Source organism: Metarhizium album, assembly GCF_000804445.1.
Source record: "Metarhizium album ARSEF 1941 chromosome Unknown scaffold_2, whole genome shotgun sequence".
In the NCBI taxonomy this organism is placed as follows: Eukaryota; Fungi; Ascomycota; class Sordariomycetes; order Hypocreales; family Clavicipitaceae; genus Metarhizium; species Metarhizium album.
In genome coordinates this window covers 46037-69344 of record NW_024467576.1, presented here as the reverse complement: position 1 = coordinate 69344, position 23308 = coordinate 46037, and the positions used below count along the sequence as shown (strand labels likewise).

The following is a 23308-nucleotide window of genomic DNA, read 5'->3' as shown; positions in this document are numbered from 1 at the left end:
CAAGGAAGTCCTAGTTCTATGACATAAAAGGCATGGTATTCGACCACGTAGCCTACCCCTAGGGAGTCATCAATCAGGTGAGATTCAAAGAACATCCTGCAACATCGCGGGGTTGCTCGACACTCAATACTACTGAGGGGTAGAAAGTATCACGTTGATCCACCGGGTCTACGACCTTGAAGATTGCAAGAGAGGCCTGTGGACAATCTGGTGTAACACGGCATTGAGCTAACCTTGAGCCGTCCCAGGCAATACTGCCGCAGGGTCGCAAGTCAGAGGCGATGATCTCAACATATTCGATGCCGTGCTATTTCCCCGCCTGTCCGCAAGGCTGCGTTACGTCAGGCATATCTGCGTATTTGGCCCGGTACAGACGCTGTCGGTTGATGAAGACGGATGCCCCTGGCCTGCGGGCCAACAAAAGACGTCACACCGTCACACGAGGGCTGGAATCACGAGACGTGCGGCATGATTCAGCGTAGTATGAATAGACATGGTTCGGTCATGTAGGCCTCGGGGGAAATCAAGGGCATTTAATACCCAGGATTGTTATTATAGCTCAAACGGGCTATAGCTGCAAGCTCCGTTGCCACGGCCCTTAGCACAAAGGAAGCTTCACATATCTCGTTGTGTATGTGAATACGACCACAACACTTCTCATTCCGGGCGATGGCTGAAGGCATGGAAAGTTTGCATCAGCGCACGTGCTGTTTTCCAATCTCATACCGACCGTCTCATGTAGCGGTTGGGGGCTAATTCAGTCCCACAGAAAACTTGACTTTGTTCACTTCATCAACGGCCCTGCGCACCATCCTGGCGTTCTGTAACACGGTTGGTGCGTCAGAGTGTAGGCAGATGCTAAAGGGCTTGCCTTGAAACCCGAATGTGAACTGCGTCCCATCAATGTCCCTGCCAGTGTCGGCCGTGGTCGCAGCGACAACGCGCCCGTAACATAACTCCGGCGTGACGGGGTGAGACTGCGACACGGGAACAAGCCTTCCCTCTGGCGAATAGTCAATGTCGACATATAGCTCGCCCTGAAAGGCGATGCCCATCTCGGCACACATGGCCTCTTGTTCTGGGTTTTGGCAGGCATAGACGGGGACCCGGAACGGAGCGCAGGCTTCCAAAACCGCCCTCATTATCTCCCGGTCTCTCTGCATGTAAAAGAACAATTCGCCGTGCGGCTTGACGTGCGACAGTTCGAGGCCCTCTGCGTCCAGCATGGCCTTGAGAGCGCCGACCTGGTAGAGAACCATGGCACACATGTCTCCGGGGTCGACTTCAATCTTCCTCCGACCGAAGCCGAAGAGATCTTGCAGCCCGGGGTGCGCGCCCACCCTGACGTTGTGTTTTTTGCAGAGGCGGACCGTCTTGAGCATGATGGACGGGTCGCCGGCGTGAAATCCGCAGGCGACGTTTGCGGCGTCAATGAGCGGTATCAGCTCCTCGTCGGGGCCCTGGATGTTCGTGTCAGTCAAGAGAGGCTCGGGGCGGCGCTGGGCTGTGCAGAGCTCACCATCCTCCACCGCCCGAAGCCCTCCCCTATGTCGGCATTTATTTCATATTTTTGGGCCAACCCCGACGCCATAGTGCTGGTGGGAAGGATGATACGAATCAAACGGAGCGCAACAGTGCGGTATTGGCCGGGCTTGGCGCTTGACGTCACCGTGAAGACGCCGAATTTATCATGAATTGAATTGCTGGGAGAGTTGTTTTGATCGCATGCCACGTTTGTCACGACCGGTCAGACTGACGACGTGGAGGAGCGTGCTGTGGTACAGAGTTGGGGAAGGAAAGGAAAGAGACGGAAAGGACATTGGCGCATCGGGGAAAACTGTGGAACAATGCGACATTGGGGCGACATTTATGCAATAGGAAACTGTTTTGGGTAGAGAATGACGTCCACAAAGAGTTGCAGATCCTGTGTCTTGCGCGATGTTACGTGGTCAGGATAAGGCCTCACTCTGAAATCTCGGGAGTCAAAAGAGAAGCTGGGCCGACTGAAAAGCCAAGGCTCCGGGGCGGGTGCAACAAGGGCTTGATCACGATGATTAGGGCTTGCAGCAAAAGACTCGATTCCCATGTATCGCCAAGGCTGATTTTGTCGTATCAAGCCCCCGCCCTCCCTTTTTTTTCCCCTTTGGCGTAGTACCAAGTAATTTGGCACAACTCTCCTTTGGCCGCTTCTAATTGCAGCTGGGAGGCGTGGCAAAGCTCCTTTCGATCCTTTAAAATGATAATCTGACTCGGCGCGCACATACCCTGAGTCGTCAATATGACATGACGTCAATGCCTGTTTGCCGCAACGGGCGGAGGAGGCCGACGTGGCCCGGCTTTTACTCCCGGCCTCGGCCCCGGTCTGCCGGCTGGGACCCACTCGCTTTCCGGAGCCCAACTACTATTTGCCGTCTACAGCCGACTAACCTTGTCACCGGCATCGGCCGGCTTTCGGCCCGATAGAACCTCGGAGACTGCCGCCATGCCTGCTCCCATTGGGATTGAGGGCTGCATGTGGTGGGCAGCGTAATCCGCAAGTGTGTTAAGTTTGCAAGCTTTGAATTGGTTCGCCGCCATGAGCTTCGAGTCCTCCAACAATAAGCCCTCGAGTTGGCGTTGACCTGACTTCAATGCCAGCCGGGCGCGCCGCGCGTCGCCGTTGAGGGCATCACGCAGCCTTGCTGGCTCCAAGACGGTCCGATGCAGCCTGGTCATGGCCGAAATATCGTTCGGTCCAACGGCGGCAGCCACGGCGTAATGCTTCGCATCCACGCATTGGCCGGGACATCGATAAGGCCTAGTCTTGTGGTCGTAGCCCTGGTGAAAGTGTCACGGTGTGACACTTGCTCCATTTTCTCAGAGAACATTGTAGTTCAAGGGACCATCCACCACTGTCAAGCTGAATATCTTGGCGCTTTGAATGCCGCCGCATCATCCGGATCCTTTTTCATGGCTAGTTCCTCGGCTTGGCTTCTCGACTGCAGGCGTCAATATTAAGCCATGCATCCATCTCGTGGCTTTAAGGAAACAGAGTGGCGTGTGAGTTGATTTCTAAGCCGCATTGCCATTAGGCGACTTGTCTGAGAGCATTAGCACGCCAGTCTTTCAGCCACCGGCCAAGACTTGGACCAAGGGCTACATACAAGGAGACGGCTCGGCGTGTAACCTGACCTGAATGACTGAGGATCAAGCTGAGGCCTCGTGTCTCTGTGCTTCGCTGCCGACAAGTCGGCTTCCATGGGAGGAGCCTGTAGAGGCTTCTGCGAACAACGCGGTTTCTTGGCATTAGAGGTGGCTGACGGGTTTCTTTCGCAAGTTGGTTCCAGTTTTTCCCTTTTTGGGGTTTCAAAATCTTTGCTGGTGCAATTTTTCATTCAAGCCATCAAAGAAACAGCACTTCGTCAAGTGATGGTTGCACAGAAGCAGCCCAGTCCTCAAGTCTACTAGAACAAAAATACTTTGACCAAGGTAATTAGCCTTGATATTGTTAAAGGTTTGTATGTTTAACAACTGTAAAAATCGAATCGCGAAAAAATTAAAATAGGTCTTGGGAGCCGTCACACGGACATGACACAAGGGCCAAGGTGGCGAGACGTCGGGCACAAGACTCGCCGCGTAAATACGGGTCGTTGAAAACCAAGGACCTTGATCGAGATGTTATAGTATATTTGGACCCAGGTACTACTCCAACCCCTGTCATCACTCACAGCTCTTGTCACTTGCCATACATGCCAATACGTACATTTTAACTTGTGAAATGGCAGAAATGCTCATATAAACCCCCCATCTGTAGTGTATTCTTTCCACCCTATATACATCTACATGTTGTTGTTGTCCCATATTCCGTAACCCATCTGCTCAAAACTCGGACTCTGTCTTCTACAGAACGGACGGACCGCTAAAACATGCCTGTCGAAACTCGCTCGTGATTATTATTCATCCTGCTGCCCATTTCGCCCGCCACTATCTGGATGATGAGAGCCCTGCGCTTGCGGCTCTGTACCGGAGCCGCGGCCACAGGCAGCATTCTTTTTCGGCCCTTGGCTCTAATGCGGAGAGGGTGCCATTGCCACGGCAGCCTCCTCTGGCGACGAGGTAATGATTCTGCGGCGCCGGGAGCGGCGTTTACAACGCTTGATTCCGCGGCCGTTGGTGTGTGTCAAAATCAGAATCACGGCCCAGACGAATGTGAGGGCCGGCATGACCCACGGCGACGACAGGAAAGCCTCGAGTCCGTTCTCGTTGTACCACAAGGTGGCGACCAGGCCGGTGCCCAGACCCAAGAGGAGAATAATGGCAAGGCGTGCGAGCGGCCACGGCGTAGACGGGGTGTTCCGCACGATGATGCTGAGAGCAACCATGAGGACGATTGTACATCCACCGGCTATGTAACCGTACGCAAACTGTCAGACGGAGGAACCGGTAAGCAACGAGCCAAGTCTTTGAGCTCACGATTCACTTGTGAAGGGGGAGAAGGCTCATGTCGCGTACCACCAGCCTATACCGGTTCATCGTCTTGTCCTGTACCAGCATCTGGTATCCGCCGTCCTTGACCTCGTCGGCGGCTTCGGGGTTCTTCTTGGAGACATCATTCTCCGAGTCAATGCCAAATGCCCCAAACAGAGCGTTGCTCATGGAGTAGAGCAAGGCAAGAAAAGTGCTGCCGAGTGTCGCCAAGTCTTGTGCGTGTCCCGGCGGCGCGAGGCTCCAGTTGGCCGGCACGGAGCCGTTTTCGACCAAAGGCCAGAAACTGTCGGATATCGTTGTGATGTTGTTCAAGGCATAGTTGACGGTTTCAAATGTGCTAGAAATCTTGGGCGGGTAATCTTGGAAGAAAGCCCGAACTGAGGCGTTCAAGGAATCTCGGACCCCTGCGCTGGTCAGCATGCGAGCGTCGTCGTTTGGATCGGCAATGTCGACCAACCGCTTTTCCTGGTTTATAATCTTGGACCATAGGAGATACTGTGTGAAGGCTTGCATGAACAAGACCAGCGCGAGGTGGAAGGGCAAGTGCAAGCACGTCCAGAGCTGCTGGCGGAGGCGGGGAAGATGGAACGACGACCTCAACCAGTCAAAATACACCAGCAGCACCAAGTAAATGGTCGTGGCACCAGCCGTCACGAGACCAACCGTCGTGGAATCTGAGAGAAGAGTCGTGAGAACGAGGCCGCACGGGTCTTGGTTCCCAGGAGACTGTTGGACGTACCCCATGCATCTGGATTCCTCACAATGGTCACGACTTCCTTGGCGAGCTGTTCGATGCCTTCGCCCATGATCATGACGGTCAGGAGTGTCAGTCGCTTCATGATATGCGTCTTGGTGAGGCTGACGGCGGAAGAGAGATTGGACAGCAAAATGCTGACGAGGGCTTCGGCACCGGCGATAAAGTACCACGTCCTGTACACCCTGCTCTGCTTCTCCCTTGTAAAGCGAAAAGTGATGCCGAGATAGACGGCCGAGGCCGCGGCATGGAGCGCAATTTGCAGGCACAGCGGCGTACGGGCCTTTTTGTATCTTCGCACATGCCACAGCGTCGACGCGTACTCGATGGCTAGGCATGTCCGCGAGATGCAGAGAATGAGAGCTGCGGCGGCAGGTTAGCCCGGAGCCAGGGCATGTCGGCGAACGGATTCGACTTACACATGGCTCGCATCGTGTTGAGATCTTGGTCGTTGGGGTTGAATTTTGGCGCCACAACCACGAAGCCGACCAGGACGCCGAGTTGAATGGCCCTCGTTGCGCGAGCTGGCGTATCGGCTTTGATCAGAAACGTGGACGCTTGACAAAGGTCTGCAAATCAGTGCAACTGGACGGGAACTCGAGGCCTACCAAAAATGCTATCCGTGGCGTAGCGGACGTCGTACAGCGCAACTTGGAACCAGGTCAGCCACAACAAGCTGCCGTCGTGGACATGGTTAGCGGTTTCTTTGTTCTTTTGATTTCCTTCCATTTTTTTTTTCATTTTTTTCCTCTTCCCTTTTTTGACTTGCTTTGCATGACGGTGGACTGCAGGCTTGGGACACACGAACCAGAAATATCCAATCGAGACTTTGAATTTGGCGTCGTCGGTGACTTTTTGGGTATCGGAAAAGACATTATAGCTGGCCGAGAAGAAGAGATCGTAGAATATTTCGAGGAGCGTTGGCTCTTGATGCTGTCGATGTCAACTGGAGTAAGCAAGGATGCCGGCGTCCCATGAGTCTGTCTGGACTCTGGCGAGGGGGGGAGGCAACACACTCGTTGGAACTGCGGCAGGCTGTCGTCCCATGGCCGTGCTGGTCCTCGTCGTCGTCGTCGGACTCACTGTGGCCATCCTCGAAGGGACGCCAGCTGGGCGAGCCAGTTTGGCCGCGGCGACCAAGTCTGTCTGCCCGGCGGACAAGCGGGCTGCCGAGGATGCGCAGCTTCTCGTGCCGCTGTTGACCATGGTCATGGCCGTCGCCCTCCAACATGATGTCGGCTGCACTGCGCCCGTGCATCTTGTATCCTATGCATGCATCGGCCGAGTCAATCGACAAAGAACGGCAATCGGGAGCGCTTCCTCCAACCGCGACCGAGACGACGAGGCAGCATGAAGCAGACGTGTGACCATCTGGCGTAGCCGTGACAACAGCTCAGACGAGTTGGAATGGGCAAATGGGCCTCAATGCCCAGATTTGGCTTCATGTCGGCCAGATGGATGGGCCTCATGGGCGGTTTGAGTTTGCAGCCAGACTCTGGAATCCGGCATCTGGAGTCTGGAGTCTGAAGTCTGGACAAGGGAAGGGGCGATGCCGGATATCGAATGGTCAAATGGGACGCCGTCGACGAACGACCTTGTCTCGGCGTTTCTGCAACGTCGGAGACGGAGACTGGACTGAGACTCTGCGGGTACGGCCACGCCTACGGCCATGACCAGATCCAGTCGTAAGACGGAGGAGCATGTCCCATCACGGCTCTCCTTTCTCCTTTGCTCATGGCGTGCGTTTAGACGACAAGTCCGGTGCGCTCGAGGCTTGCACCACCAACTACCAACGCTGTTGGTCCAGACCCCCAACAATGGAACAATATCGGATATAAACTACCAAAATATGATGTATACAGTGTCTAACTAGCAAGCACATGGGCATCCCGCCCAGCCCGTCAGAATCACGCCAAACTCCTCTGCACCCAACAACGCGACCCCAGACGCTGAGAAACAAGCCTTCGCAGCATTTGCACAACCAACCACCGCCCAAGGCATACGTCGGGTAATACATCTAGACACTCCCTTGAGGAGAATTACTTATCGTCGGGCAGTTCGTAGCGCTTCCTCAGTTCGTCGAGAAGGGGTCCCAGCGGATAGTCACTGTGCACGCTGTCGTGATTGCAGCATGGGGAGTGTCTGATGGGCAGGAACCACTCCGAGGGTTTGTTGCCCATTACGGACTTCCAGTTTTCCCAGAACCCGAGATGCCATGGATTTTCGTACGGTTCTGTCTTCAAAATGGCGAACGTGCGGAATGCGTCTTGGTCGCGCGCGGAAGCCGAGGCCGAAGCGTAGTCTGCTTGGACGGGCATGGTTGCGCCCGCTGCGGTCGGCAGCAATGGGTAGGTTATGGTCTGGTATTTCGGCGACGGCGGTGTCCCTCGTGGGATTCGAACGGCCAGGTTGAACGTCTGCCTCCTTCGCAGCATGTCAATGTTGGTGATGTTGGTCAAGATGTAGTGTCCGGCTGTGAGCGTCATGCCGAAAGAGAAGAGGCCGAAGATGGAGGATATGGCAATGATGGCGATGACCCAGCCGTCGACGACGATGTTACCAGAGTCGAGGTTCTTGACGAGGCAATACACGGAGATGGCACCGCACAGAGCGCAGAGACAGGCGGTGTAAAAGGTAAACTGAGTAAAAAAATTAAAGGCTGGGGACGCCGAGTTAGCCACGTCTCCTCGCGGCGCTGCATGTCTGACGAGGACCGCGCAAAACCTACAGGTTTCTGACACCATGCCGCCTACCCAGGGACAGAGATGATCCATCTTCCTCACACACCGGCCCAGTTCGCGAGAATGGTGTGCGCGGTCGGGCTTCCACTGCCGGCATTCCGAGCACCACTTGGGCCGACCGTCGGCCTCGCACGCAAACACGTCTTTGCTGTAAAAGGCTTCCAACCCGGGGCTGTCGGGACTCGAGTCGGGCGGGGCCCAAGGGGGTTCCTCGGCATCCCTGGCATGCCTCAATCGAGAATGGCGACGCTTCTCGCCAGGTTCGTCGCGGTCGGCACCATTCGCGAGGGGGACAAGGCCCGGGTCTAGCTGGACGGCGAAGAAGACTCGGGCGTACGAGACGAGGGTGAGTATGTACAGCGGAAAGAACAGCACCAAGAGACCGGCAGCAAGACCGGTTTTGCCTTGGGCGCGTAATATATTTTCCACTGGCACAGGTTCAAGTCAGTTTACCACTGAGTGTGCCGACGGCCGTCAGACCTGGAAGAGAGACATGGGCATGGACGCTCACCGCAGAGTCGACCGACGACGGCATACGCCGCGACACCAAAGACGCCGACTATCAGTACGGGGATGATGCGGAAATTCCAACGCTTGATGGCGCGAGTATCAGGCATTTCACGCGCTACAGCGGCATGGCGACCCGCGAGATGTGGACGCGCGAAGGAAACTGAAGCTGCGAGATGGGATGGGAGAGTCAATTGACGATGATGTAAGGCGGCACCCGGAGGCTGGCACGTTGGCTTGTTTGTGGCGGTGCACTGCAGGAGCTAGCTGCACAGCCCCACTCCCAAAGGCATCTCAAAATTGCACGTTCGGCCCCGAGCGACTTCAGCGCCCGTCCTCGGCTTCGATTGTTTCCTTTGTCATCTCCGTCGGGATTGGCCGTCAACCCAGGACCAGGTCGTGGGTTGCGACTACACCAGAGCTCTTGTCATTCCCTCGTCTCGTGTTCTTCCCAGCCTCGGCTTCATAAATGACAGTCTGGGTGCAGAGCATCGGAAGTGGCCGACAATCAATCGCCTCAAGCCCCAAAGAAACACAAACCCATCAACCATGAGCCGTCACCGACTACCCTGGTCCTCAACATCCGTGTCTTCCCGATACCTTATTCTACCGCTTGTTACAGCTCACTTTGAAAGTAGCCGGACACCGGACGCCTTCCAGAATCTGTAAAGATGAGGCTGAACAAGGATCGCACGCCGGCTCACGCCCCCTTGAGTGCGCCCAGTTCGCCCCAAGACCTCGTTCTGCGGTGCTCTCATCACCTCCGTCACTTTACTGCTGAGGAGGCTTGAGGACATGCATTTAGAAAATTTGCTTGTTTCCTCTGGGGCGCCCTGATCTTCCCTCCTGCGTCATCACCGCCGCAGCGGTACCGCAATTGGAATGACCACGTGCAAGTGCCCAATCCACTTATGCGCAAGAGCAGTCAAACTGCAAGTCATTTATTCTCTTGGTTCCTCCATTCATCGTGACGGTGTAGCATCGTCAGCATCCAACTAACGCGGGTCTAGACAGCCCTATATTGACAGCGTAGTCCACACCCCGGTGATCGCCTTTGGAACCAGTACGATGCCTCTTTTTTGCCGCGCAGCGCCATCACGAGAGCACAATTGTGTCGGCTCCGCGGCTACTCGTCATCAACCGGTCAAGGGCTGTCTAGCGCACTATGATGAGGCACTTGTGTTGGCTCAACTCATAATGGCCAATCAGTCATTCGAAGGCGAAGCCCTTGGCGTTCTCCCGTCATTGCTTGTGCCGTTGTTTTGAGACCGCAGTCAGTTTCGGTGATGTGAACACGTTGCCGAGCGCAGAGTACACAATACCTCAAGATTCCTATTGGGTGCTTCAGCACCCGTCGTGCTTCGCTGCGACAGTTGCCTCTTGCACCGAGGGCATAGCCGGTGCTGTGCAGTTTGAGCAGCCTCATTATGATGTACCGCTACACGATGGACATGTCGAGTGACACTCGACGGTCGGGGGCATCGTGAGGTTTTTGCTTCGTTTAGATTCGAGTATATAAGGTTGTCAAGTTGTCACCCGTAGAGTCTCTTTTGATCATGACACCCGAACCACCAGCAACTCAGGCCAAGCATAGCAAGCAATAGTACTACACCACCAATTCTCCTTCATCCCGAGTCTTGAAGGTCTTTTTTCAAAAGCACATCATCAATCCTCCCGTGATTATCACCATGGCCCATGAGAACACCACCCGTGAGATCACGTACATCGTCCAGTACTCCTGGCGCTGCTGCAGGTGCGGTCGTGCGGTGTGGCTCTGCCTCACCACGCCAGCCTGCTTGGACTGCTCGCACGCAAGGTGCGAATATTGCCGTATCTCTACCGACGAGATTCCTCACGGTCGCTAAGAAAAGGCGCTGGATGTCTCAAACTCCACCATGAACCAATACCACGCCAATACGCGGTCAACCCTACACCACCATGAGGCACGATCTGCCACGACGTCAACGGTACAGCAGCGGGCCGGTTCCATACCAATCCCGGCTCTACGTCGAGATGAAGCTTTACCGGCAGCATTTTAACGCTGATTGCGAAAGTGCCGTCTCGATTCAGCAATCCGACTCTTCTTTGTTTTGATTTTCTTGCCCCCTTTGATTCCTGTCTGTTTGTTTGTTTTTAGCCAGCTTGGGATTCTTTTGATGGATCGACGGAATAGAGCTCGCTAGGAATAGAGATACGGCTCACGTCGTGGGATGATGGCGATGTCAGGACATTGAGCGAGCGTTGTGGCTGGAATTTCGTCTCTTCTGTTTCCATAGTCTGCCTTGTCCACGCTCCTTTATGTGCCACTGCAATATACAAGTTGTCTTGACATGTTGTCTGCGTGCCGGCCCCGTGAATTCGGTATTCGTTTGTTTCCACCGGCTCAGGTGTTGCGCCGAGAGGCCACAACTAAGGGATTGGGCTAATCTGTTAAACCTTGAGAGCATTCGACCAGATCGTTGCAGGGAGACATGACTAGGTCATGATGAAAGCCTAGGACCTCGAGCCCAACACAGGGAAGTGGCAGCCGCCTCAGTCCAAGCAGCCTTTTGCCCTGCGTGTATAGGACCTCTTGAGCCTGGGGACCTTGGAGTTTGACTGCTGATGATTCAGCCTCGATTCGATAACTGTATCACGAACGTAATATTTAAAGCCCTCACATCTCATGAGCTCTTGAGCCTCGACATGCTGTGGTAATGCTGGGCATGGCCTGGACCTTTACAAGTCTTGGTAAAGAAAGAAGAACAGTAAAATTATGCAAGGTATTGCTGAAATTAGGGTTTCTAGGCAAATATATAGGCTTTTTGCCGGCTAAATACATTGCAAGTAAAATTTCAATAGAGGTAAACAAAGGCTTATGCTACATTATGCGGTAAACTTGCGCTAAAAGGTTAGCTTCTATTTAAAAAGTACAACCTAAAGATGTTCTCTTGCTACCGAAAGGCAGCAAGAATACCGACGGCCCAACTTGTAGATTCTGTCATGGTCCGAGCTAAACTCGACCTAGAGCGGGAGATGGGCTACATCTTCGCTCACCTACGCTATGGTGCCAGACGAACAAGCCGAGGGCACCTTGTCCGTGACGTACCCTTTCGACTCAACGGTCGAGGGTCCGGCGCACCACCGGATGAACCACAGATTGGAAGAGCAGGACAAAGTAGCAAAATACAGCCTTCTCTTGGTAGATGCTGTACTGACAGGGGTTAAGAAGGGAATTTTGAAAGAATAAAAAATCGATAACGCTCCCTCTTTCTGTTGGCAGATGGACCTTTTTCTTTCTCTTCTTTCCCTCCATTGTCTGGACTCTGAACTGTGCGGAGCCAACGCTTAGCACCCCTGCTGCGTGATAACAAACAGCGGACGACGGCGGGGTGTTGCGGACCATGCAGAGGTGTGCGAAATGTGAAGTGTTTTCAGGCAGCTGATAGCCCAGGCCGGCGCTTTCTGATGATGAAGGGTGAGGCCCCGGCACCATTCTTTTTGACCAGGTTGACTGACCAAGTCAGCGCGAACTGCGTGCTGCAACGAGCCCGATGGGGTCCTGGGGAGGGAACCTCTTTATTATCAATGCCGGTGAGGCTGCGTAATGCGGTCTGGTGGAGCTCCTGAGTCCTAAGCGTCTTGTTTGTTGGGCGGGCGCCTGTCTCACAGCTGCCGACGTCTGTGCAGCTGTCGAGGAAGAGAAAGTAAATAACAGTAAACTAAGTTTATAGTAATATCCTTTATAAAGCTTTTTTTATTATTATAAAGTAACTATTATTAAGATATAAGTATTATAGAGCTTATACCTTTAATTAAATTTACTAGGAAATTATACTTAAAGATATTATAAAGTATATATTTAGAGATTATTATTTTATTGCTGCCTTATAAGCTTCCTACTAATTGTGCTAAAGCTGCCTTTAATGCTGTTACAAAAACCTTGCTGTAACGTTATTAATAAGGTTATTAGGGCTCTTATTAATGCGCTCGAAAAAGAGCCTAATTAGGTTATTAAGGTTGTTGTTATTAATAATATTTCTAATAAAAGAGGTAAAATTTGTGATAAAAAGAGCGTTATTGTAGTGGTAGCGTTATTAGCTGCAAAATTTAGTTCTTACAGTGGGGGCCTAAAAAGGATAAAAACACTAAAATGGATAGTGACTAAGCCTAAGGTTAATAATATTATAAGTAACGCAACTTTACTAGGGAAAAACCTTAGATAACTGTGAATTATCGTAAAAAACTAAATATCGCTAAGATATAGGATCGTTATAGACATAGCTGTTATAGTGTGAGCTATGCTCGACCTAGCTGACGACGACGCGATGCGATGCGATGGGACATAGCTCGTGACCTATATCGGCCAGATTGAGCGAGCTTAGGGCAGCTTGTTCATTACGTACTCTTTTGGCTCAATGGCCAAGGGGTCCGGCAAACCACCGGGATGACTGCGGCTGGCACCCGCTATAGACCAATAGGGCTAGTCCATCACACTATAGCAGCTTTCATAACCTCTATAATGCTGTATAAGAATTTAGCCAGCAAAATAGTTATACCTTTAGTAAGAGCTCTATAAAGCTAAAGACTCTAATAAACAGCATTTAATAATTATAGGCAGGCTAGCTTAATTGTAATTATAGTAGCTATTAAAGAGAGCCTTAAGGTGCTATTAAGAAATTTATACAAATTATATAAGCACCTTTTTAATTAATTGGCATTTTGCTGCTATATATTTGTCTAAGAATGTACTGTGGCGCATGGCAGCAGGGCTGCTAGACCAAAAACAGGGCGTGGCGGGGTATTGAGCGCCCCGAGCAAAAATGGTGAGTGCCCCGAAAAATTGACGCCATGAGTCTCCTCCGTACGCACACACGTGGCTGTGTTCTTGACGACGACGACGCCGTGGCAATGGTTAGACTCTCACGCCGTCGGTCCTCCGCATCCATCTCGCGGTAGCTCCGGGCACACGCCTTCCATCACGCGCAACCAGTAAGTGACGAGAAGCGGATCCGCCAACTTTGCGTCTCGCAGGGCCGCCGGTCGGGACCCGGGACACGCATTTCTGATGATGGAGTAGTGTCTAGGCCCGACGAGCTGCCTTTGCATAGCGTAGACGCCGAGTCTCAGAATCGAGCTGGTCATCGGCGGGCATGCTTTGCTCATATCCAGCGCCTTTTCCAGGCCCGTCCGCCCAGGGAACATGTTGAGCCTCCCCTGGTCGTCTTTAATCGTAAACTGGAAAGGGTCATGGGAGAAATCGCTGCCGTCCGACACAAGCTCTGCGGTATCCCTGAGCACAGGCAGGATGGCCGGGACGACCAACAAGCTCGTGAGTCTGGGAGAGAAACCCTCGAGAGGCAGTACGACGACCTCGTGTCCCAGCGAGCCGCCCTCTCGTGGGCTTTGAGAGAGTCCGCCAAGAGGACAAAGAATATCCAGCGGCCTTGAGGGAAGAGAGAAGACAGGATCGTCTCGAGTGCGCAGAGCTTGAGAAGATAGTGGCGACCTGGCGGAAAACGCTGTCCCGTGACGGTGAAGAGACGTGGAGACCTGACGCCTTCACTACCGACGCCCCCGTCGGCCGAACTGCTCCTTGTGACATTAGGGACGGCGCTACATCTTCGCCCACGAACAACAAGGCTTCTGGGGGCACCGAAACCGCTCTTGCTCGGCTCAAAAGACGGTCGTATAGCGCGTCAGGCAACGGAAAGGTCCACGGTGGGCTTTCGGACTCGTCATCCGTCTGTGACAGGCGGTCTGAAAAGTTGAACGACGACAATGCCCATGACCGCCCTGGTGGACGGTCTTCGGACATGGGACTCAACGCGAGTGTGCTGGTAACGGAAACCCCTCGACGTCGAAAGCGCTGTGGCAGCTCGATTTTTTGTGAAGATGCAGGATCGCCTCGGAAACGGTCCACAAAGAAGCCCAAATGCGGGGACGTCCAACGGTCCTCCGGAGAAGCAGCTGTGCAGCGGAGGAAGACGAGAAATGCCGCTCGTCCGGACGTGGACAGACCCTTCACGGCGACTTTATCCTCCAGGTTTACCGAAGAGCCGTTGATCAACGACGATGACACGGTCGACTTTCACAGTCTGTATTATGACGGTGAAGTGGTGTCCTTCTGTGAGATCCTGGAGTTCCCGCCCGACAGCCACCAATTCTACATATTCTACTGTCGAGAACACGGCCAGTTCTTCCGGAATGCCCCCCGCAACGGAGCGGCAAAGCACCTGCAGAAACACAAGATGTGGATGTCGACGACGGTCGTGTTCAGGGTCAGTTTGTTTGGCGTCCGCGTCCTGAACGGCACCCCGGCCCTGGTCAAGGAATACAACGACGCCATATTCCCGCATTTGAAGAGCCGCACATGGACCTCCAAGCAGAAAGCAAAGGCGGAAGAGGAATTGAGGCGTCGGTCCAACGATCACGACGATCCCAGCTACTGTCCCGACAGCACGCCAGAGATACCCCACGTTCAGTCGCCGACTCTGCCCACCAGGCGCTCGTCCCGTCGGTGCGCAGGGAATTACGCCCCGGGCACGAGGCCTTGGGGCGATTTAATCGCCAAGCCCCAAGCATGCGAGGTGTACTGCGTGACCTGGCATAGGGACAACAGAAATTATGCAGTCATCATTCTGCCGTATGGGTCTTTCGAGCCGGTTGGAATCCCGGATATGAGCATCTTGGGCACGGGCTTGCTCGAAAAGGGACGGCGAAAATCCCACGCCGTAGATGCCATGACCGGAGACTACGTCTGGAGCTCCGGCTACGAAGACGGCGGGCCGAGGGAACACGAACGAGAGTACCCCGTCATTTTTTTCGACAACCGCAAGTTTCCACGGGAAGCTAGCTATGGGTGGGTAATGGCGTCGGAGCTGCTGGTGTTTGATCCGAAAGACACGAGCATTCCACATCTCAAAGCCGTGGCTCAGTTTCTGAAAGAAAAAGGACGGGGTGTCCAGGCACTCGGCCAAGAAGATGACGGTTCGTGTCCCTGTTCTTGCTCCATGGAAGAAAGTGCCCATTGACAACGTTAGCAGCTACGAGAGCATGTGTACAGTCCGGAGCGGCGACCGAGCCAACACCAAGTGTGCCGGCCGTGCGAGACAAGAAGAGCCCCGTCGCGGAACTCGATGCGTACTTTGGCGGTTCTCAATGTCGGGAGGCAGGTGATGATTTCCGATACCCAAACCGTGATGCGGATTCCTTGCCCCACGAGCCTAGCGATGACGAGAGGCCCGTGACGGAACCTGAATCCAGGCTTCGGGCTCAACAAAGAGTCCAGGTGGCTACGATGGGAACAGGTACCTGGGAGCAAGGTGCTCCGGATTTGACGCGTGACACGAAAACGGCCCACGATGACGCGGACAAGCCAAGTCGAGCGCGTCGCACGCGGCAACCCAGACCACAGGGACGAGTTCCCGCCTCCAGAGACACGTCAAAGCACGAAGAGCCCTCGCCCTCGTACAGAATTGACAGACTGCCAGTCAAGCCTGCAGCGGAAACTGTACACCCCTCATCGCCCACGGAAGACACTGGCAGGGCGTCGTCTGCGCCGCGAGGATTGGACTTTCGGGTCACCGCTTCAGGCAGATACGAGTTATACGACATTGGGTGGACGCCCAAGAGCAGCAGTCAACGTTCGAGACAGGGCTCCGTACGAGTTCAAGAGACTCTGTCGTGCTCGGGGCCTCGGTCTCATTCCGTGACCCCTCACTCGGCGGCACTCACTACCCAGCAACGCATCACCATAGATGATGTCATGCATCCTGCAGAACCACGCAAGAGATGAGCTGAGCGTTTACGAGGCCGGGCAACTCTGCGTCAAAGTAATTTCTGTCTGTCTGACCACGTACGAGTGTGAACGCACGAGTGTGAATGTGTGAGCGTGAGCACCGAGACGTCAAAACACGGGTCGGGACGGACGACGTGGCGATTCGGCAGATGTCGAGTCGTCACGGCCGCGTGAATGGAACACGGGGACATGCGTCGTCGGGACGCAAGCGCACCGTTGTAGATTCTATCCCGTTCACCGGTAAACAATCAACAAGAATAAGAACCGGCACCCATTGAACCGGAAGCCCACATGCCCAATGTTGCTGTTCGGTATCAAAAATACCCTTCTCGACGGCTGTGTCCGCCGTCCAGCCCATTCTAGAGAGTCGCGCCACCGTCAGAGACCTTGCCCGTGACGCGGCCAAGCGGACCAAGAAGCAGATCAACCACGCCAGACAGCAGGCTCGGTACACACCCCGGCCCGGAGGCGGGAGCAGCACGGCGTCAGGATCGGGAAGGCCCGACCAGGAAGGGCCCTGCGTAGCGTGCCCCGCGATGCTTCAACGCAAGACCGTCGTGTGCCGGCAAGCAAGACCGGCACGTCTAGAGCCGGGATGATACGCGGGGGCGCCCCTCTGCGTACAGTCCGTGCCGAGAACCGGGCCTGGTGCCGATCCGAATCGAGGCCGGCTCGGCGACGGGCGTCCCCGCCTCCAAACGCGCGCCGAGGGTTCCGCAATGCCCGGCCGGGAACGGGACCGGTCCAGCTTCGACACCCGACAGCCGGAACCACCTCTTGCCCTGGTCCCTGGTCCCTGGTCCCTGGTCGCCGGTACAGGGTCCGTGCCGTGCCATCCGGCCCGAGCCGAGGGCCAACACGGCGTGTTCCTATCCCGGGGCCATCTTGCTGCTCTGCTCTGCTTGCGGCAGGCCACTGATTGACCAAGAGAGAGAGAAGAGGCTCGTGGAGATGCCATTGGCCCTCAGCCCCGCTTCGCTCGAGCACCCAGCCGCCGCCGAGACCCGACCTGCCTGCCGTCTCGAGGAAAGTCGTCGACGGCACTTTACTGGAAAACTGGGACGGCAGTCGAGTGCGCCCCCGAGGCAGCACAACACGAAGCCGGCGGCAAGACTTGACGCGGGACCGACGGCCTGCAACGGACAAACTAAACCGCACGAGCAACTGTTCAACAAGCTACATACCCCCATTCCCCATCCATCCTTCAACCGACCGGCCAACCAACCAACTGTCCCCCACATCGTGTTCGCCTCCGTGACCGCTGAGCAGAAGCAACTTATCTAGTATACAGTGCCATCAAATCCTTTAATCGCCAGTGCGCCAAATACAGCCCCTTCAAATCAAAACATGTTCCTCGTAGAGAAACAAGGAGGGTTGAGGCGGAAACGGCCCTTGGACGGAACTGCTCACCCACATGCTCAATCGTCCGGCACGCAGCCTTCCTCCCAATTAGCCTAGCTACCTATCCCCCAAAGCTGCCTCTCGTCTTGCCTCTCGCCTACTCCTGCAAGACCATTCGAATCTTGGCCTTGGGGGAAGGCTTGAGGACGCGACCAGTCGAGCTCAACGACATGCGTGGCATCTTGTTGGACGCCGAGTTCGGCCGCTTCGCAGTGCCAGGCGACGCCACCTTGCCCTTCCTGTCAGGCCTGGCGTTCTCGTCAGCAACAGCCACAATGGTCATGCTGGAAGCCCGTGACGAAACGTAAGCAGCTCGGCCGCCGGGGCCATTCTTCTTGACCAGCTTCGTGGTCGTCACCTTTTTCTTGGCGACGGCCCCGGTGCTGGCGCGTCTCTGAGCGGGAGTCTTGGTCGCCATCGTCTTCTTCCCCTTGACCGTGATAGACGACACGCCCTTCTTCAGCGCCGTGGCAGCACCCTTGGCGGCCTTGAGACTGGCGCTCGAAATGGAACGCTGCAGACCCTTGGCAGGCGCAACCTTGCGCTTCTTGGCCTTCCCATTGTCGGACTCCTCCTCTCCCATGAGCTCCTTCAGCTTGCGCTTTCCGGCCTTGACGGTTGCTTTGACGGTCCTCTTGATGTCAGCCTTGGCCGGCTTCACGTCGCGTGGTTTCGGGCCCAGGACTCCTCGGCAGTTGTGTTCGCCGCAAAGGCATTTCTGCACGTTCTTGGCGGAGAAGGGGTCAAAGTTGTAGTCGTATGTGAGCTCGTCTCCCGTCATGATGGGCCGGTCGCCAGCAAAAAGAGCCATGCGAGGCTGTCCCGACACAATCCACTTGATCATGCGGCAATTGGGGTTGCAGCTGTGATTGACGAATCGGGCGATGCTGCCAGTCGTGGCATCAATGATCATGTTCTGATCGAAGCTCATCAAGTAGTAGCACTGTAGGAAGGGGAGAACAAATAGGCAGAGTCAGCAACATGTCAGAGAGGCGTCTCGCCCGAGTCCTTGTTCAGTTCTTGCTCGTTGCTTGTCTCACCTCATTCTTCTTGTACTCTTCATTCATACGGCGCTCGCATTCCTTCTCGGTGATGATTTCGCCAGTGTACTCCATGATGATTTGGTTCGCCTTGAAGCAGCGGTTGCTTCGGACGCCGTAGCCACGGTCCGACGTCTTTATCACTTCTACGCCGACTCTATACTTGCCGCCCTTGGACCGCCGAGCGGCCAGGTCGCTGAATGAGCGATTTGTGCATAGCTCCTTTCCAACGTTGCAGTTGCCGGCATCACATTCGTAGAGCATGATTCTATTTTGGCAGTTGTCGCCACAGCCATCGTCAGGCTTGCAAACACACTTTGACAAGTCGTGCATGTGAGGCATCTTGCGCCAATAGTCTTTTGAATCGCCAATAAATCGGTCTAGGGGTCATTTTCCTCTTGTCAGCCCGCCCAGAGACGACACGTCACTAGCCCGGGGGAGACGGTCTACGAGGTGCACACTCACTCTTGGTCATCTTTTTCCATTCATCTGGCTTCGGCTGGCCAGGCGGGAGGGGGTTGCAGGTGTTGAAGGGGAGCTTGAAATCCCGCCCGGCAATCAGCAAGCGCAAGCCCGTGTAGATGGGAGGGGGCATGACACTGTTGACGCGGCCCGTGGGAGCCAATTCCGGAAGGCTGGCGAGCTTCTTCTTTTCACTGGCAGTAAGGCCCTTGGAGACATCCACGGGCATTTCTTGGCCGGCGTAGAGTCCCTTGTCGAGGTATTTCTTGACACGGTTCCTCCTGGTGTTGGTGATGGGTTCCTGCTCGTCTTGGTCGGGTTCGTCGTCCTCACCGTCGTCCTCGCCCCCGTCCTCGTCCAGGGCGACTCGCTGGACCTTGGCCTTTTTGCGGGCTGGCTCCGGCGGGGGTGCATTGGGATCGACAAACTTGCCATTGGCCCAGACGGTATGGATGACGGGGCGGTCGTCGATTCCCGAGTATTCATTGGTGTCTTGCAGACGGCGCAGCTCGCGCGACATCTTGGTGAGGCCCATGTTGACAGCGTTGCGGCCCTTGTTGCCCAAGCTTGCCAGAGTGGCAGCAACAGAGGAAACTCCACTCCGACGCGACGAGGTCCGCAGGGGACGCGGCGAGTCTTGGGCCTGACGGCGTTTGCGTGGTGTATGCAAGCTCTCGGGCGACCATTGAAGATTCAACGCGTCAATGCCTGCCTTGAGGGCTTTGTCCTGTTGGGTGCTGGGGGGTGCGTCGGCGGCAACCTCGATGCTGCCGACCAAGGTCTCGCCGGAGATGGTGCGGCGGCGCTTGTCGGCCACGTCATGGCCCTTGGCGCGTCTTTTCCCGTGGTCAGCGGTGCCGCTCAACTTGGACAGGTTGTAGACAGGCTCCGAGACGCGTGCCCGTCGTGCTCGGCGAGGGGCGGCCGGCGACTGCGAAGGAGAGGGCTCCTGGGCGTGGACGGGCGCGGCGTGGACGGCATCGTCGGCCACGGTGATGACGTCGTGCTTGGGGGCGTCCGAGTGCTCAGAGTGCTGGCTGTCGCTGTCGGAGAGGGTGGTCGGCGGTGTCGAGCTCGAAGACGCCGAGGTCGACGAGAAGTCGGTCGTGGCGCCGGAGAAGCTGGCCTCGACAAACAGAGACATGGCCAGCAGACAAGAGTACGGCGCGTGTTGCTCACAAGACGGGTGCGCACACGCACATGTGCAGATGCCGCGTCAATGGGCCCTGCCGGCAGCACGGGCAGCCGGAGAAGTGAGGGGAGGCCGAGGCAGACGCGAGATGGAAGGGTTGTGAGGACCGGGAGGAGGATTGGCGTGACGGCGTGGGCAGACCAGCAAAGCAAGCGGGAGCCAAAGCGCCCAAGGAGAAAGCGAGAGACGAGACCAGCAAGGCGCGGCCGGGCGTGGCAGGGCGTATCAAGGCGCGTGACGGCGGGCAAATAGGCGTTGGAGGGCCGGCGGCCGATGCCAGAGGGAAGGGCTGATGGGAGGGTGGTGGTGGTGGATGGTCTGGTCGACGTGGATGAGTGGACGTGGACTGGACGTGGACTGGACGTGGACGCGAAGGTGGGTTTGGATTGTGGACGGTTGGATGTGGAGGCGGGATGCGGATGTGGGCTGCGCATGGCAGGCAGGCAGGCGGACGGCGGACGGCGGGCGGCGGGCGGCAGCAAGAACAGACCAGACGCCCCTGGCCAGGGAGGGACGGGACCCAAAGCCACACGTGCAGTTGCAATCTTGTCCAAGTCGAGCCTTCCGGCCACATTCGTCACTCAACGACCTCGGCTTCCTTGCCGGGTGCGCTGATCCTGCGTGAGCGGCAAAGCATGTCGATGCTTGGGCACAACTCCATCCGCGGGCCTCGCCGCCATCTCAATCGTCAACCTCGATACATCTCACGCTTCAATGCTCTTCTGCTGGCGCTTAGACGCGCCATGGTTGCTGCTCAACCGCCAACACGTGCCACAGTCAAATCAATGTCTCAATACGCTAATTGGCTCTGCACATCTAAAAAGGGCCGGGTACAGGCAACCGCTTACGCTCTCACTCCCGACAGTAGTTACTTCCTTCACTGCAACACTCCGTCCTGCTTCCACCAACCATACGCGCATAGGCCAGCAGATCGTCTCGCCCATCTCGGTGCCGAGTTCATGTCCATCTGGCAAGCAATCAGAAAAGGGTATCGTCTCCATCCAAAACAAACTCGCTTTCCTCTCCGCCAGTCGCCGTCTACGCGGCAGTTTCCTTTTCGTTGGAAGCCTCGGCCTCGGGCCCGGCAGGCTTGGGCTCCGGCCCGGCAGCCGGAACCTCAGCAAGGGGAGCAGTGTCGGCCTCGGTCGGCTCCTCCGTCTCGGGCGCCAAATCGACCAGCTTGACGGTTTGGCCTTCCTTCACGCTGGGGCCCTGACCACCATATTCGTTGGGCAGAGAGGCAGAGATGTCCTTCAACTCGGTGGCGAGCGTGGTTCCCGACGCCATGGGATGGAACTTGCGCAATGTCGCAGGGGCCAGGAAAACCTTCATAACGCCAAACATCCAGCCCATGATGGCTGGGACATTGACAAAGTACTTGTGTGCAAGTAGTTCCGGATACGCCATGGAAAAGGTCTCAATGGTCTCCTTGCTGGCAGCCTTGACGGCGGGGTCCATGCGGAAGAAGCTGACCGAAAGGTAGTCGTGGACCTGGACCATCTGGTGAGGGTCCGGGGCGTCCAAGGCAAGCGGTTCCTTGATTTCGTTGAGGCGGAGCTTTTGAACGCCAAGCTCCATGAGGGCAGTACGCCAACGAATGAAGCTGTCATGTCTTATTAGCGATATCTAGCGGTCGGCACCAAGGCGGTTGGCGGCGAGCTTACTCTTGCACATTCCCAAAGGTAGCCTTGTTGTCTTTAACGGCACCATAAATATTCCAGGTAATGACAGTCTCCCTGTCCTCCTTGGCATCATGGTGAACAGTCACGAAGCCCACGTCTTCAAACTTGTTCTTGTCAAAGGCCTCGGACACAAGCTTCCCGGGCTGCATCTTGTGGCGCCACTCCAAGGCAGAGGTAAGCTGCTTCTCGGCGGCGGCGACATTGTTGTTGTTGGCTCTGAGGAACTTGACGAGAACAACCTGCGTGGGAGCATGGGCACTGTCGGTAGAGAGATCGACACCCCACATCTCACTGTGGCCTGCCTTTTTGGTCACGTCACGCAGCCGTGTAGTGAGCTGGGCGAGAGGAGTTTTGGGGACAGAGGCAGCAGCATCAGGGGCCGTCTCTGCGCCAGTCTCAGCCTGAGTCTCCGAGGCAGTCTCCGCGGCATTTTCAGTAGCAGCATTGTCGGCGGCAGCCTTGGCTGGAGCCACGGGCTCAGTAGCAGGAGCTTGTTCGGTGGACATGGTCATGGTGTTGCGTGACCGTGACCGTGACCGTGACGGTAGCGGTAGCGTGTTAGGAGATGGGAAATGGATAAGTCAAGTCGGAGGCGGGAGCAAATCCGAAAAAGCGTACTCCATATGATTGATGTGTAGACGATTAAGGATGACTGTATCGCTGCAGACACAAGAGGGATAAAGGCTCAAAGCTCGAGCATGACGAGAAGGAAGAGGGAGAGAAAACCGTTTGACGTCCAGTGTCCAGTGTGAGTGACCACTGACCACTGACCGCGGCGCTTGGGCAGGACCCATGGGACGTCAGGTCTCGGGTCTGGCGCTGGAAGGGAAGCTTCTGTGGGTCACCTGCAGCCGTCAATCTCCAGGCAGGCTCCAGGGGTCGTCACTGCGTCAGTCCGTCAGTGCGACCCGAAATCAAGCTTGACTATTGACTGTGCCTTCTTCCATCTTCAACCAATTGTCGATCGGTCTGAATGCCCCTCCCCGACCAACCAATGAATAGTAGTACGTCTAGTTCGAGACAATCATGACAACGAACACGCAATTGACTGGTCCATTTCCAGCAATTAATAAATAATGACTGGCTCCTCCACGCCGCCGACACCTCTGCCATCAATCCATCCCTCGATCTATCGAGACTCCAGCCCACTCCAGTCGTTACCACCGTCTTTGATCGAAATACTACTAGTACTCCCGTCATCCTCAATATCGATAAGTACGCATGCGCCAGCGGCCACGAGATGACTCAGCTTCATTCATTTTATTTAAAAAGAAGAAAAAAG

At 55.5% G+C, this 23308-nt stretch overlaps 7 protein-coding genes across 7 annotated transcripts; 1 reads left to right on the top strand and 6 right to left on the bottom strand.

The window, feature by feature from the left end:
* Positions 1-752: 752 nt before the first annotated feature.
* On the bottom strand, positions 753-1591 carry MAM_01158 (lactam utilization protein lamB; the record flags this gene model as incomplete). The annotated part of the gene is made up of 2 exons (XM_040819957.1): positions 753-1460; positions 1520-1591. The coding sequence occupies 2 exons, from the start codon at positions 1589-1591 to the stop codon at positions 753-755; spliced, it is 780 nt and encodes a 259-aa protein (XP_040681445.1).
* Positions 1592-4046: 2455 nt separating this feature from the next.
* Positions 4047-6479, bottom strand: MAM_01157 (uncharacterized protein; the record flags this gene model as incomplete). The annotated part of the gene is made up of 7 exons (XM_040819956.1): positions 4047-4403; positions 4492-5141; positions 5207-5584; positions 5641-5790; positions 5830-5897; positions 6030-6147; positions 6305-6479. 7 exons carry the CDS (start codon positions 6477-6479, stop codon positions 4047-4049), a joined length of 1896 nt encoding a protein of 631 aa, XP_040681444.1.
* Positions 6480-7260: 781 nt separating this feature from the next.
* Positions 7261-8579, bottom strand: MAM_01156 (DHHC zinc finger membrane protein; the record flags this gene model as incomplete). Its single annotated transcript, XM_040819955.1, has 3 exons — positions 7261-7880; positions 7950-8390; positions 8474-8579. The coding sequence occupies 3 exons, from the start codon at positions 8577-8579 to the stop codon at positions 7261-7263; spliced, it is 1167 nt and encodes a 388-aa protein (XP_040681443.1).
* Positions 8580-13698: 5119 nt separating this feature from the next.
* On the top strand, positions 13699-16246 carry MAM_01155 (uncharacterized protein; the record flags this gene model as incomplete). The annotated part of the gene is made up of 3 exons (XM_040819954.1): positions 13699-13780; positions 13834-15438; positions 15495-16246. 3 exons carry the CDS (start codon positions 13699-13701, stop codon positions 16244-16246), a joined length of 2439 nt encoding a protein of 812 aa, XP_040681442.1.
* Positions 16247-17747: 1501 nt separating this feature from the next.
* Positions 17748-19032, bottom strand: MAM_01154 (SET domain protein; the record flags this gene model as incomplete). The annotated part of the gene is made up of 2 exons (XM_040819953.1): positions 17748-18593; positions 18691-19032. 2 exons carry the CDS (start codon positions 19030-19032, stop codon positions 17748-17750), a joined length of 1188 nt encoding a protein of 395 aa, XP_040681441.1.
* An 85-nt stretch (positions 19033-19117) lies between these two features.
* Positions 19118-20296, bottom strand: MAM_01153 (uncharacterized protein; the record flags this gene model as incomplete). Its single annotated transcript, XM_040819952.1, has 1 exon — positions 19118-20296. One exon carries the CDS (start codon positions 20294-20296, stop codon positions 19118-19120), a length of 1179 nt encoding a protein of 392 aa, XP_040681440.1.
* Positions 20297-21382: 1086 nt separating this feature from the next.
* On the bottom strand, positions 21383-22538 carry MAM_01152 (CRAL/TRIO domain protein; the record flags this gene model as incomplete). The annotated part of the gene is made up of 2 exons (XM_040819951.1): positions 21383-21947; positions 22009-22538. The coding sequence occupies 2 exons, from the start codon at positions 22536-22538 to the stop codon at positions 21383-21385; spliced, it is 1095 nt and encodes a 364-aa protein (XP_040681439.1).
* Between the last annotated feature and the right edge of the window lie 770 nt (positions 22539-23308).